At 42.7% G+C, this 16,350-nt stretch overlaps 1 protein-coding gene across 1 annotated transcript in view; it reads left to right on the top strand.

The window, feature by feature from the left end:
* The first annotated feature begins 809 nt into the window (after positions 1–809).
* The window catches only part of LOC121539631 (intersectin-2), a 40,314-nt gene continuing 24,773 nt past the window's right edge, over positions 810–16,350 (top strand). The window contains exons 1-2 of the mRNA XM_041848273.2: positions 810–1,018; positions 15,429–15,503. Coding sequence (XP_041704207.2) covers positions 15,497–15,503 — 7 coding nt within the window. The 5' untranslated portion in view covers positions 810–1,018; positions 15,429–15,496. The remainder of the gene's footprint in view (positions 1,019–15,428; positions 15,504–16,350) is intronic.

Raw genomic sequence — 16,350 nt, 5'->3', positions numbered from 1 at the left:
ATGATTGGGTTTTAATACGATTATTTTACCAATCTTTGACATGATGATAGCTTAATGAAAAAACACAATGGAAGTCTGGAAAAACACTGATACTAAATAAGATAGTTTTCTTAGCATTGTTTCCTAGTCCTCCTTTTTAGCTGATCCAACAAGAGGAATAGAGTACCACAGTAGGAGTCATAATACCCATAAAACCTAGCGGTCAATCAGGGAAATGGTTCCAAGAGTTTTTCCACCATTCATTTTTCCCATAGGGGATTTTAGAAAAAGTTAAAATAAGGGCTGTGTTTCGTGTAGGCTTACCCTGGCGTGATGTTTTGATAACTGTGTAAATCTCTCTTGGACAAGGTGACTTTTATCAATTTATTCCCCCCTCAGAAATGAAATGCTAATTAGCTGCTAATGTGGCTGTCATAAAGAACTGCACATGCCATGATGATCTGGAAGAGACTGCTGAATCGAGGCAAAAGTAAGAATCTCTGGATTAACTATCTAATGTTAACTAAATGTAGTAATTAATAAAGTGGCTACATTTCTTTAAATGGACAATTCTGTGAACTGTCATGTGGAAGTTTTAAATTGACACAATACCTGTTAGCAAAGGTGTCAGCTAGAGATGACGTGCAGGAGCTTGCAGGGATTTGTAGTTTTGCATGATGTCTATGTAACAGTTTTACTTCCGTCCCTCTCCTCGCCCCTACCGCGCAATAACTGACCGCTGAAACTGACCTTAGATCAGCGTTTAGGGCAACTCCATGCGCGCGCCCCCGGCGCTCTCTCTCTCCACCTCCTAGTCAAACGTAGGCGTTCTCGCGCACAGTCCACCCTCACCCGCCTGTCAGCCATGTTGTTCGTGTGACCCAGCTGTCAGCAACAGGTCCAGTTTACTAAACTAGACATTCTTCTCGGAATTACATCATTTTGCCAATACGAGACGACTGCATAACGCCAGGGAGACATTCACTGGGGACAGAAAAGAGGAGAAAGTAGATGTTTTTTTGCCCCATGATGGTGAGAGGTAAGCGACGTAACGTTAGCCACCCGAAACAGCCTTGCTCTGCTTTCCCAGAGAGTCCATGTTATTTTTGTTTGGATGATATTGCTAGAACATTGAGCTACTGCTAGGCGTAAAATAAAATATTGATTGAATGTAGCTAACTACTTAACTAATCATGTTATTATGCTTAGGAATTTTGATACACTGAAATATGTCACTTTTATCAACCATTGGAAGTGTGCCCTCACACGAACTTGTTTGAAGTTGGTATAAGGAAAACTACCTTACGTTAGTTAACGTAGCTAGCTACTGTTGTTAAAGGAAAAATTGGACATGGCTTCCCTAGAGCCAATATTTTGTCTTGTGTTTAAAACCGTATTTCATGCACAAAGCTCCCTCAGATTCCTCAAACCAAACTTGTTGAACAGGTTACAAACTTGTCTCTTTCTTTAGACAAGTGAAGGGAACGCACCAGTACTGTATGAACTTTACATGAGATAGCAAGAGTACTGTACAATGAAACGTTAGCACTCTGCGAAGTGGCTCTGATTCTATTGCTACTCATATTAATGAATTGAACTAGCCTCCACTTGAACTAAGGGACTCCACAGCAATGTCAATCATTATTATACCAGGTCATACCAAACAGGCTATGCCTATACATAGTTTTTGTTTTCTGGCAGCAAACCTTGGTGTTGTGATACACTTACATAAAATCCCATCCCCCAGGCAGTCTGCTGTCATTAATAGTGGACGTGGTATTATATTTGTTAGCCTGTACTGTCCTGCCTGTATTCATTTCCCACGGGGGCCAGTATGAAAAAAATTAAAATAATGTATGTAAGTAACTCTGGATAAGAGCGTCTGCTAAAATGTGAATGTAAATGTAAAATGCGGGTAGTGCTGAATGGTCCAGACTCACCTGATGTCAGTATACAGATGATGAAGGTTGATTATTTAACACTGTCAAACAGACTGCAGACAAACTACTTTCCATAACTTTAGGGCCATCGAATAGGGATCAACAACAGAGCGAGTGAGGGACAGGGATAAACAGAGCTGTGTCAGGGCACAGGGGCTGGTTGGCTGTGGTCCAAGGAGCCTTGTGTAAAGTGCTGATTACAGTGGTGGTCGCCCCATTGTCATCTCTCTCTCCACTGTCACAATCGATGTGGGACGTGTGCTCCGGCACAAAATGGCTGCTGTGGCATGCATCAATCCAGGTGGGTACTAGGCCTACAGTGCTCGCCATAATGTATACATATAATAACAGTAAGTACAGTTATTTTAACAGTAACATTCTGTCTACCATTGGAGAGGCATGCAATATATTTGCTGACCTGTACCTGTGCCTGTTTGGCAATGCTTTTCCCAAGTCTGAGAGTATATCCGTAGTTCGTGGACGGGGCTGATAAGGAATGTGTTTTTTACATCGTCGAGCAGTGCCCAGGAAGTAATTAAATCCAATCGTTAGATGCTACCACCCTCCTCCAAATCAAAACCAAACATGGATGTCAATGTTGCACGTACACGCGTCGTTCTACTTCTTGTGCGGCAGCATGATGCCAGTATTGCAAGGCTGATTTAGTTAGACAAACCGGTGTGAAACACTGACAGGTGTGCGCGCTAAGCGAGACAGCATGGAGTCCATGTTTGGTTTTCATTTGGAAGGGGGTGGTAGCATCTAACAACTGGATTTAATACTTTTTCGAACACTGCTTGGCGACGCAAACAATGAGTTTTCAATCAGAACCGTCTACCGATTACGGATTTACCTTTGGTCATGGGAAAAGTGTCGCCAAACAGGCACAGTCACGGGCCAGCAAATAACTCACAAGGTGGGTGAATGTTATACAGCTAGACCAGAGTTCCACTCTGGTCAAGGAAATGGGCTAGCCTACACATTGGTGGTATATTGGATGGTTGCCTGGTGAAAAGCACTGTTTCAGTCATCATTGGTGATGGAAGTGACCCTCAGTGTCATGGCCGCTAGCCTACCTTTTACACAGATATAGCAGTCAAATCCATCTGCCTTTTAACACACAGCACAGTAGCTCACAGAAACCACTGTTCTGCTAAAAATGTCACTTTCCCATTCAGGCAGCAACAAAGCACATTCCACCAAATAGTTTTACAGTATCCGAAAAAAATTGGGTCTCTGGTTAAAGATCGAGCTTTTGATGTCCGTTTCGAGTACTCATGCCCATCCCTACTAGCAAGCCGATCTCCAGCTGTGATCTTGGCTATGATCAGGGAAAGTTTTTAGTAGCTCCACATCTATTAATCCAGATTAGCCTTAATCCAGACAGTCAATTCAGTTTAGAAGAGTTCAATTGAGCCAATCTTCTCTAGATCTTCTCTCTCTGAGCCGAGGACTTGATCTCCATCTTGTCTCTGTGGCTCGCTGGGGAGACCCGGGCGCGAGGGTCCATTCCAGATACATTCTATGTAGGTCCAAACATATAGTCAGATCTTTACAATGCCTGGAGAGGTGTTCAACATGTCAGGGACCACATCAATATGCTATAACGATCAACTGCGCTGGCCTGTGTAGAGTTAGTGCATGTGGATGGAATCCACCCAAAGGCTCAAGGGTGACGCAATGTAGGGAGAGCTAGGGAGCGGCATGCTTCGAAATAAAGAAAAGTAAACATTAATCTAAGCCAGTCCGAGGTGTCGCAATATGGACGCTGCAGGGCTTAGAGAGTTGAAAGTGAATTTGTCTGTCTGTCCGTCTTCATTAGAGCTAGTGATACAGTCAACTTCCATCACCATGGTCTGTCAGGTGAAAGAGCACAGTGGTTGAAGTGGTGAACCATTAAATTCAAGTACAGGCCATGTTGCAGTGATTCTTTCCAAAGCCCCTATTACCATTCAAACTCATATCACCATGGTATATCAATCAGCTTTAGGCCACGTCATTTTATGGACACAGTCAATTTTTACAAAAGTTCTATTTTGTTTGTTTTTACTCCTGAACCTCCTCTACCCTCAACCTCTCCAATCATTTTCATGATGTCCATCCGATTTGCTTCTATATGCCATATCTTTCTAACTGTGCTCTTTCACAAAATGTCTCAACCTATAACCTATATACTTATTATGGACACAGTATGTTTTACATTAGTTATCTTGTTATTAGTTGTTATTTGTCCCAACCTTCAACTCCATTCAACCCCTCCCATCTATCTCTTAACACCATATTGGATTTCTATTTGCCATATATTTTTCAACTGTACTGTGATGTTTCACAAAAGTTCTGAACCCTTGTATTCTCATTGTTTCTACAGATTGAAAATATTTTTTTTTGCTAAAAGTATTATTATATTATTTATTGATTGACTGTGACTTTTCATATCACCCAGTAGTGCTATCTGCAGGGTTAGCTCCAGGTAAATTTTGTAATCTCCAGGTAAATATTGCACTCACTAACTGTAAGTTGCTCTGGATAAGAGCGTCTGCTAAATGACTAAAATGTAAATTCCTGGACCTGTGACCAAAAACAAGCTACAAATGGACAGTACCAAAACAAATGATCTAATGTTTCTTCGCAGCAAAATCTGCAGAGCTGGGAAGATTGTTTCCCCCATATAAATAACATTCTATTGGTAGCAAGAATTTAGTATAATAATTTTTTATAGAAAAATTATAAGTTTTGAATCCGGCGTCGTTTTGCGTATCAGTTTGCCATGGAATCGGTATGTCAATAATCTCTTCCCAACTATTTTGCAATCTATATGGGACGGCTGTCAATCCTTTGGTCCTTAAATGAAACTGGTATACTTTTTTATTTATCACAATTTTCTTTAACCAATTATGGTCTTTAATGCAGGGCCGACAGACAAGTTCCTTACTTTTCCCCCTTTCACTTTCCTCTTCCATTATTTTGGTAATGCTGCAATTATTTGGTTGTAATTTTGGGTAGAGCAGACATTTCCATATGTTTTTGTTAGCTGCATGTGATATATACAGTGGGGAGAACAAGTATTTGATACACTTCCGATTTTGCAGGTTTTCCTACTTACAAAGCATGTAGAGGTCTGCAATTTTTATCATAGGTACACTTCAACTGTGAGAGACGGAATCTAAAACAAAAATCCAGAAAATCACATTGTATGATTTTAAAGTAATTAATTTGCATTTTATTGCATGACATAAGTATTTGATACATCAGAAAAGCAGAACTTAATATTTGGTACAGAAACCTTTGTTTGCAATTACAGAGATCATACGTTTCCTGTAGGTCTTGACCACGTTTGCACACACTGCAGCAGGGATTTTGGCCCACTCCTCCATACAGACCTTCTCCAGATCCTTCAGGTTTCGGGGCTGTCGCTGGGCAATACGGACTTTCAGCTCCCTCCAAAGATTTTCTATTGGGTTCAGGTCTGGAGACTGACTAGGCCACTCCAGGACCTTGAGATGCTTCTTATGGAGCCACTCCTTAGTTGCCCTTACTGTGTGTTTCGGGTCGTTGTCATGCTGGAAGACCCAGCCACGACCCATCTTCAATGCTCTTACTGAGGGAAGGAGGTTGTTGGCCAAGATCTCGTAATACATGGCCCCATCCATCCTCCCCTCAATACGGTGCAGTCGTCCTGTCCCCTTTGCAGAAAAGCATCCCCAAAGAATGATGTTTCCACCTCCATGCTTCACGGTTGGGATGGTGTTCTTGGGGTTGTACTCATCCTTCTTCTTCCTCCAAACACGGCGAGTGGAGTTTAGACCAAAAAGCTATATTTTTGTCCCATCAGACCACATGACCTTCTCCCATTCCTCCTCTGGATCATCCAGATGGTCATTGGCAAACTTCAGACGGGTCTGGACATGCGCTGGCTTGAGCAGGGGGACCTTGCGTACGCTGCAGGATTTTAATCCATGACGGCGTAGTGTGTTACTAATGGTTTTCTTTGAGACCGTGGTCCCAGCTCTCTTCAGGTCATTGAACAGGTCCTGCCGTGTAGTTCTGGGCTGATCCCTCACCTTCCTCATGATCATTGATGCCCCACGAGGTGAGATCTTGCATGGAGCCCCAGACCGAGGATGATTGACCGTCATCTTGAACTTCTTCCATTTTCTAATAATTGCGCCAACAGTTGTTGCCTTCTCACCAAGCTGCTTGTCTATTGTCCTGTAGCCCATCCCAGCCTTGTGCAGGTCTACAATTTTATCCCTGATGTCCTTACACAGCTCTCTGGTCTTGGCCATTATGGAGAGGTTGGAGTCTGTTTGATTGAGTGTGTGGACAGGTGTCTTTTATACAGGTAACGAGTTCAAACATGTGCAGTTAATACAGGTAATGAGTGGAGAACATGAGGGCATCTTAAAGAAAAACTAACAGGTCTGTGAGAGCCAGAATTCTTACTGGTTGGTAGGTGATCAAATACTTATGTCATGCAATAAAATGCAAATGAATTACTTAAAAATCATACAATGTGATTTTTTAAAATAAATTAGTATATTTGAGTTTAACCACAGTATTTGTTGCATTATTTGTTCTGTCGTTTCTGGAGGCTTAAATTGAAATTGCAACCAACTTTCTATGGTTTATTTTAGAAATAGTGATATTTGGGAGATGATTTCCTTTTCAAATAAATGAAAGTGTGAGGTTGTAATCTGAATAAAGGGAAAAAGGCTATTCTCTAACATGGGGTGAGACAATCTTACTAATTTGCTAGAGAACCAGTTCGGATTTAAGTATAACTTTTGTATGGCTGAAGCTTTTAGTGATAGGTCTAATGCTTTAATATTTAATAATTTCTGTCCTCCGAATTCATATTAATTATATAAATAGGCCCGTTTAATTTTGTCTGGCTTGCTGTTCCAAATAAAATGGAATATGTTTTTCTCATATAATTTAAGAAACTGTTCGCTAGGCGTAGGCAAGACCATAAGCAAATAGGTAAACTGGGATAATCCTAAAGAGTTAATCAGGGTGATTTTTCCACAAATGGACAGGTATTTACCTTTCCATGGTAGCAAGATCTTATCTATTTTTGCCTACTTTCTATTAAAATGTATTGGAGTAAGATCATTTATTTATTTTGGGATATGTATACCGAGTATATCCACATTACCATCAAACCATTTTATCGGTAAACTACACGGTAATCTAAAAGTTGTATTTTTTAGTTTATCATAATTTGGTTGTAATCCAGAGAAGTTAGAAAATGTATCTAGATCCTCTATGAGGCTATGGAGGGATTCAAGTTTTTAAAAGAAAACATGAATCATCAGCGTACAATGACACCTTTGTTTTTAAGCCCTGGATTTCTAATCCCTTGATATTATTGTTGGATCTGATTTTAATAGCTAACATTTCGATGGCCATAATAAATAGATATGCCGATAGTGGATAACCTTGTTTTACTCCTCTTGACAGTTTAAAACCTTCTGAGAAATAGCCATTATTTACTGTTTTACACCTAGGGTTACTATACATGATTTTAACCCATTTTTATAAGAGATTCTCCAAAATTGAAATGCTCCAGGCGTTTATATATAAACCTCAGTCATACTTTATCAAAAGCCTTTTCAAAGTCCGCTATGAATAGCAGGCCTGGTTTCCCAGATTTTTCTTAGTGTTCTATTGTTTCCAGTACTTGCCTTATATTATCTCCAATGTATCGTCCATGTAAAAAACCTGTCTGATTAGAATGAGTAATGTCCGACAATACCTTTTTTTATTCTATGCGCTATAGATTTTGCTAGAATTTTTGCATCACAACACTGAAGTGTAAGGGGCCTCCAATTTTTTTAATGGACTGGATCTTTATATATCCCACTTGTATCCTGTTTCAGTAATAATGAAATCAGACCTTCTTGAGTCAAAAAAGGTTTGGTATACCTCAACTGGTATGCCATCCAACCCTGGAGTTTTCCCGGATTGAAAGTCTTTAATTGCATCCAGAAGTTCCTCCTCTGTAATTTCGCCTTCGCATGAGTCTTTCTGTATGGCGGTTAATTTTACATTATCAATAGAAGAAAATCCCTACAATTAGCTTCAGTTAGAGGAGATGGAGGCGACTGAAACAAAAACATATGCTTAAAGTACTTTGCTTCCTCCTTCAAAATATAATTAGGTGAATCATGGGTTGTAACCAATTTCAGTAAATTATTTTTGGTAGCATTTTTATGTTGAAGATTAAAAAATAATTTTGTGCATTTCTCTCCATATTCCATCCAGTTTGCTTTATTTTAATAATATATTACTCTTGATCTTCCTTGAATAAATTCCTCCATTTCTTTTTGTTTTTCCTCTAACTTATTCTGAACCTCTGTTACCGTTTTTATTGCTATCTATCTGTTCTGTTAGACCTTCTATTTCCTTTGTTAGTATGGACTCTTAGGATGGTGTTGTTAATGTTTTGTACACTCAGTGTAGATAAATGCTCAAATTATTTTACAATGTGGGCCTTGTTCTAATTATTTATTTATTTATTTATTTATTTATTAGAGTACTCTAAATAAAATCATGCATGTATTCGAGTCAAATGCCCATACATAGTCAAATCAAAAACACATTTTATTGTTCTCATACACATGTTTAGCAGAAGTTGTTGCGCTCTGGATAAGAGCGTCTGCTAAATGACGTAAATGTAAATGTTGCGGGTGTAGGGAAATGCTTGTGTTTCTAGCTCCAACAGTGCAGTAATATCTAACAAGTAATTTCTAACTATTTCACAACAATACACACAAATCTAAAGTAAAGGGATGGAATTAAGAATATATAAATATTTGGACGAGCAATGTCGGAGCGGCATAGACTAACATACAGTAGAATAGAATACAGTATATACGTGTGAGATGAATAATGCAAAATATGTAAAGTGGTCAGTGATTTCAAGTCTATGTATATAGGGCAGCCTCTAAGGTGCTAGTGATGGCTATTTAACAGTTTGATGGCCTTGAAATAGGTGTTTTTCAGTTTCTTGGTCCCAGCTTTGATGCACCTGTACTGACCTCGCCTTCTGGATAATAGCGGGGTGAACAGGCAGTGGCTCGGGTAGTTGTTGGCCTTGGTTATCTTTTTGACCTTCCTGTGACATCGGGTTCTGTAGGTGTCCTGGAGGGCAGGTAGTTTGCCCCCAGTGATACGTTGGGCAGACCGCACCACCCTCTGGAGAGCCCTGCGGTTGTGGGCGGAGCAGTTGCCGTACCAGGCGGTGATACAGCCCGACAGGATGTTCTCAATTGTCCGTCTGTAAAAGTTTGAGGGTTTTAGGTCCCAAGCCAAATTTCTTCAGCCTCCTGAGGTTGAAGAGGTGCTGTTGCGCCTTCTTCATCACACTGTCTGTGTCGGTGGACCATTTCAGTTTGTCAGTGATGTGTACGCCGAGGAACTTGAAGCTTTCCACCTTCTCCACTGCAGTCTCGTCGATGTGGATAGGTGCGTGCTCCCTCTGCAGTTTCCTGAAGTCCAATATCAGCTCCTTTGTTTTGTTGACGTTGAGTGAGAGGTTATTTTCCTGGCACCACACTCCCAGAGCACTCACCTCCTCCCTGTAGGCTGTCTCGTCATTGTTGGTAATCAAGCCTACTACCGTTGTGTCATCTGCAAACTTGATGATTGAGTTGGAGGCGTGCGTGGCCATGCAGTCGTGGGTGAACAGGGAGTACAGGAGGGGGCTGAGCATGCATCCTTGTGGGGCCCCTGTGATGAGGATCAGCGAAGTGGAGGTGTTGTTTCCTACCTTCACCACCTGGGGGCGGCCCGTCAGGAAGTCCTGGACCCAGTTGCATAGGGCGGGGTTCAGACCCAGGGCCCCGAGCTTAATGATGAGCTTGGAGGGTACTATGGTGTTGAATGCTGAGCTATAGTCAATGAACAGCTTTCTTACATAGGTATTCCTCTTGTCCAGATGGGATAGGGCAGTGTGCAGTGCGATGGCGATTGCATCGTCTGTGGATCTTTTGGGGCGTTAAGCAAATTGAAGTGGGTCTAGGGTGGCAGGTAAAGTAGAAGTGATATGATCCTTGACTAGTCTCTCAAAGCACTTCATGATGACAGAAGTGAGTGCTACGGGGCGATAGTCATTTTGTTCAGTTACCTTTGCTTTCTTGGGTACAGGAACAATGGTGGACATCTTGAAGCATGTGGGGACAGCAGACTGGGATATGGAGAGATTTAATATGTCCGTAAACACTCCAGCCAGCTGGTCTGCGCATGCTCTGAGGACGCGGCTAGGGATGCCGTCTGGGCCGGCAGCCTAGCAAGGGTTAATATGCTTAAATGTCTTACTCACATCGGCCACAGAGAAGGAGAGCCCACAGTCCTTGGTAACTGGCCGCGTCGGTGGCACTGTTATCCTCAAAGCGGGCGAAAAAGGTGTTTAGCTTATCCGGAAGCAAGACGTCGGTGTCCGCGACGTGGCTGGTTTTCCCTTTGTAGTCCGTGATTGTCTGTAGACCCTGCCACATATGTCTCGTGTCTGAGCCGTTGAATTGCTACTCCACTTTGTACTGACATATTGCCTTACGTAGGGAAAACTGCACTGTTTGTATTCGGCCATATTCCCAGTCACCTTGCCATGGTTAAATGCGGTGGTTTGCACATTCAGCTTTGCGCGAATGCTGCTATCTATCCACGGTTTCTGGTTTGGGTAGGTTTTAATTGTCACAGTGGGTATAACATCTCCTATACTTTTCCTGATAAACTCAGTCACCGTATCCGTGTATTCGTCAATATTATTCTCAGAGGCTACCCGGAACATATCCCAGTCGGCGTGATCAAAACAATCTTGAAGCTTGGATTCCGATTGGTCAGACCAGCGTTGAATAGTCCGTAGCACGTGTACTTCCTGTTTTGAGTTTCTGCCTATAGGAAGGGAGGAGCAAAATGGAGTCGTGATCAGATTTGCCGAAGGGAGGGCCTTGTAGGCATTTCGAAAAGTTGAGTAGCAGTGGTCCAGTGTTTTCTCAGGGTGAGTGCTACAGTCAATGTGTTGGTAGAACTTCGGTAGCGTTTTCCTCAGATTAGCTTTGCTAAAATCCCCGGCTACAATAAATGTGGCCTCAGGATATGTGGTTTCCAGTTTGCATAGAGTCCAGTGTAGTTCTTTGAGGGCTGTCGTGGTATCGGCTTGAGGGGGAATATACACGGCTGTGACTATAACCGAAGAGAATTCTCTTGGGAGGTAATACGGTCGGCATTTGATTTTGAGATATTTTAGGTGAACAAAAGGACTTGAGTTTCTGTATGTTATCACACCACGAGTAGTTAATCATCATGAAACATACCCCCCCCCGCCCTACTTCTTCCCGGAGAGCTCTGTTTCAGGGAGGGAGAATCTTAATGCTCAGATGGAAATAGGCCAGTGATAGGTATAGACAGTGACTCTGCACTGTTCCTACTCTCTCTCCTTCTTGTTAACTCTCTGGATCTCAGCCCTGGTTGGGTGTTGTGTAACACTTGTGTCCGACAGAGAGGGAAGAATAATGACAGGGTTAACTCGTATGATGATGATGCCAACTCTACTGGCCCAGAGTTCCCACACTTCTCGCTGTAGCTGTATTTTATGGTCAGTGTAGTCAGTGTAGAATCATCTGATCTGATGCTTACTGGGTTGGGTCTCTTCTCCTCTTTGTTTATTTTGAACACGGTGTTGCCTGTGTTGTCTGACCTGTCAAAACTCCAGTCTCTCCTGTTGTGCTGCTCAGTGTTCACCTTTTTCAGCTTGACCCGCTCCTTATTTTACCACAAGATGCAAAACACATTCAAATGACAGCAAGGCAGGGGGCTTGTGTATGTTAGTACAGACAGAGCAGACTGCTGTATGTGTCAGCAGGCTCCACAGAGACAGAGGGGATCCCTGGGTGTTAGTTGACTAGAACCAATTTGCATCCTGTATTTCCTTTCCAGACAGGCGAGTACATGGACCCCTCTCTCACTGATACATACAGTACCAGTCAAATGTTTGGACACACCTACTCATTCCAGGGTTTTTCTTAATTTTTTACTATTTTCTAAGTTGTAGAATAGTAGTGAAGACATCAAAACTATGAAATAACACTTATGAAATCATGTAGTAACCAAAAAAGTGTTAAACAAATCAAAATATATTTTATATATGAGATTCTTCAAATAGCCACTCTTTGCCTTGATGACAGCTTTGCACACTGTTGGCATTCTCTCAACCAGCTTCACCTTGAATGCTTTTCCACCAGTCTTGAAGGAGTTCCCACATATGCTGAGCACTTGTTGGCAGCTTTTCCATCACTCTGCTGTCTGACTCATCCCAAACCATCTCAATTGGGTTGAGGTTGGGGGATTGTGGAGGCCAGGTCATCTGATGCAGCACTCCATCACTCTCCTTCTTGGTAAAATAGCCCTTACACAGCCTGGAGGTGTGTTGGGTCATTGTCCTGTTGGAAAAACAAATGATAGTTCCACTAAGCACAAACCAGATGGGATGGCGTATCGCTGCAGAATGGTAGCCATGCTGATTAAGTGTGCCTTGAATTCTAAATATATCTCAGACAGTGTCACCAGCAAAGCACCCCCACACCATAACACCACCACCTCCATGCTTTACGGTGGGAAATACACATGCGGAGATCATCCGTTCACCCACACTGCGTCTCACAAAGACACGGCAGTTGGAACCAAATATCTCCAATTTGGACTCCAGACCAAAGGACAAATTTCCACCGGTCTAATGTCCATTGCTCGTGTTTCTTGACCCAAGCAAGTCTCTTCTTCTTATTGGTGTCCTTTAGTAGTTCAACCATGAAGGCCTGATTCACACAGTCTCCTCTGAACAGTTGATGTTGAGATGTGTCTGTGACATGAACTCTGTGAACCATTTATTTGGGCTGTAATTTCTGCGGCTGGTAATTCTAATGAACTTTTCCTCTGCAGCAGAGGTAACTCTGGGTCTTCCATTACTGTGGCGGTCCTCATGAGAGCCAGTTTCACCATAGCACTTGATGGTTTTTGCGACTGCACTTGAAGAAACTTGTTCCGTGTTGATTGACCTTCATGTCTTAAAGTAATGATGGACTGTTGTTTCTCTTTGCTTATTTGAGCTGTTCTTGCCATAATATGGACTTGGTCTTTTACCAAATAGGGCTATCTTCTGTATACCCCCCCTACCTTGTCACAACACAACTGATTTGCTCAAACGCATTAACCTTTAACAAGGCACACCTGTTAATTGAAATGTATTCCAGGTGACTACCTCATGAAGCTGGTTGAGAGAATGCCAGGAGTGTGCAAGCTGTCAAGGCAAAGGGTGGCAATTTGAAGAATATCAAATACAAAATATATTTTGATTTGTTTAACACTTTTTTTGGTTACTACATTATTCCATAGTTTTGATGTCTTCACTATTATTCTACAATGTAAAAAAAAATAGTAAAAAAAAATAAAAAACATTGAATGAGTAGGTGTGTCCAAACTTTTGACTGGTAGTGTACATATGCAGAAACAACCACTATCCTCTTCCCCTTAGATCCTAAGTAATTTGGGAGGGCAAAGGAGAGAGACACATGGGCTCAGAGGGAAAGTGATATATGAGCAGGGACTAGGAGGACAGAAGAGGGATAAAGACCCACAGGAAGAGGGGAATAGAAGGAGAGAAGGAGCAGATGGTTAGCACGCTCCCCATTGTGAGGCCATCTTGCTTGACCACATTCTCCTGTACTCCTCTCCCCCCCCTTCCGTCTTCCTCCATCCCTCTCTCTGTCTCTTCTCCCTACACTAATACCACACAAGTGTGCCACTAGTACCCCCGTCCAACCCTTCACATCGGTGTTTGAAATTCACTGCTCGACAGAGGGACCTTACAATTATCTGTATGTGTGGGGTACAGAGATGAGGTAGTCATTCAAAAATCATGTTAAACACTTTTATTGCCATGCAGTCCATGCAACTGAAAATTTTTACTCCTGAACTTATTTAGGCGTTAGGGGTTGAATACTTCAAGACATTTTAGCTTTTCATTTTTGATAAATGTTTAAACATTTTGAGAAACATAATTCCACTTTGACATTATGGGGTATTGTATGTGGGCTCAATTTAACCCATTTTAAATTCAGGCTGTAACACAACAATGTGTAAAAAGTCAGCGTGTGAATACTTTCTGAAGGCACCTTAGAAGGTTTTAGGGTTAGGGGCTAAGGGTTGATTTGGGACTGGACAGGTCAACTCTAAAGCCTGGACTTCCATCATCATGTAGGGCTTCCGTAGAGTTAAGTTTTTACTGTTTTATGGCTGGGTCATATAACTGCCACAGGAAGAACCTCTGAGAGCTGCCAGAGACTTCCTGTCAGCTGTCTGCCTCCACTGGCTGGACAGGAAATGCTGGTATCTGTGTGTGACTGGACAGGAACAGGAAGGGTAGAGTCATTGGAATTCTCCCTTCTTTTCCTTGTATGGCCTCACTGACATGCCCTGTCCCTTTCTCCATACTTTTCTGGTACTTTTCCTTGTGAGCTCTCCTCAGTGTTGTTGTATTGACCACTGTCAGCGAGTTGTGAAGGGGCCTTTGTTGTTTGTACATACCTTCCTTCATACACCTCTACCTGCCCTTTACCTGTGGGGACAGACAGACAGACAGACGTTGTCATTCAGGGTGACAATAAGGGTTTCTTCTAAGAAATATAAAGAAAGAGAATGTCCACATTATTAGAACACACAAACAAATCATGGTTGATGTATGTATACAGTTTACCATGCTCTCCTTCTGAGCAGTGTAATCACTATTACAGCTCTTCGGTTGTTAATGTTGTGTTTATGAGTTGGCTGCAGTTGTTCTCTTTTATAGCTTTGGTGTATGGTCTCATGCTTCTGATGTAGCCTAGCTGGGATGTGTGTTTGCAAGCAGGAGAAAATGGGAATTGATGGAAGTTTAGGGAACAGGGAGAGGAAGCTATGTAGCAGTAGAGTTGGGACGTGGCCCTGGTGTCTCTGTGTAGCAGTAGAGTTGGGACGTGGCCCTGGTGTCTCTGTGTAGCAGTAGAGTTGGGACGTGGCCCTGGTGTCTCTGTGTAGCAGTAGAGTTGGGACGTGGCCCTGGTGTCTCTGTGTAGCAGTAGAGTTGGGACGTGGCCCTGGTGTCTCTGTGTAGCAGTAGAGTTGGGACGTGGCCCTGGTGTCTCTGTGTAGCAGTAGAGTTGGGACGTGGCCCTGGTGTCTCTGTGTAGCAGTAGAGTTGGGACGTGGCCCTGGTGTCTCAGTGTAGCAGTAGAGTTGGGACGTGGCCCTGGTGTCTCTGTGTTTGACTCCCTGACTGAGGAACAGGAGAAACCCTGTTGAAACCTGCTGACCAATGAGAAACTGTGCAGCTGCTTCTCTGTCTCTCTCTCTCTCTCTCTCTCTCTCTCTCTCAGAGTTGGTGTGAGCAGCGCTCTGCCCTCCCTACATTATTAATGAGCGGAAGTTTAGCTCGTTTTGTGTGTGTGCAGACACTAATGTGTGTGTGTTTTGCAGATGACTGCGAGCTAGCCGGCTGAGTAGAAGAACGGGAGTCCCCCCTGCCCCCTCTGCCACCTGCAGCCATGAATGGTAAGACCACGGCTTTATTACTCTGTGTGTGCTATGACGTTCTCCTCCTCTCTCAAGGGCACATTTAGCTGGTTTTTTTCCCTTTTCTTTTTCTGCTGAGTCTCCATTCTTGTCCTCTGGTGCAGCAGCAGTGTGTAGTGTGTCGCTCACTGGGCTGTTCACTGCAGCACGACTCTGTGTCTGTCTCTGTCCAGCTCCTATATCTGCTGTACCAGTGTTGTATCTAACTCTACGCCCCTGTTCATAGATCCTATCTAAGTCAACACCCCTGTTCATAGATCCTATCTAAGTCAACGCCCCTGTTCATAGATCCTATCAAACTCTACGCCCCTGTTCATAGATCCTATCGAAGTCAACGCCCCTGTTCATAGATCCTATCTAAGTCAACGCCCCTGTTCATAGATCCTATCAAACTCTACGCCCCTGTTCATAGATCCTATCTAGCTCTACGCCCCTGATAGATCCTATCTAGCTCTACGCCCCTGTTCATAGATCCTATCTAGCTCTACGCCCCTGTTCATAGATCCTATCTAGCTCTACGCCCCTGTTCATAGATCCTATCTAGCTCTACGCCCCTGTTCATAGATCCTATCTAAGTCAACGCCCCTGTTCATAGATCCTATCTAGCTCTACGCCCCTGTTCATAGATCCTAAGTCAACGCCCCTGTTCATAGATCCTAAGTCAACGCCCCTGTTCATAGATCCTATCTAGCTCTACGCCCCTGTTCATAGATCCTATCTAGCTCTACGCCCCTGTTCAGTCCTGTTCAATGTAATTTAAATTAATTTCAAATAATTAACATTTTATAAACATTTTGCTCTACTCTATGCTCTGATGAAACAGGGA

The sequence above is a fragment of the Coregonus clupeaformis genome, chromosome 25 (genome assembly GCF_020615455.1).
Source record: "Coregonus clupeaformis isolate EN_2021a chromosome 25, ASM2061545v1, whole genome shotgun sequence".
Classification (NCBI taxonomy): Eukaryota; Metazoa; Chordata; class Actinopteri; order Salmoniformes; family Salmonidae; genus Coregonus; species Coregonus clupeaformis.
This window is presented reverse-complemented; position numbering and strand designations above follow the sequence as displayed.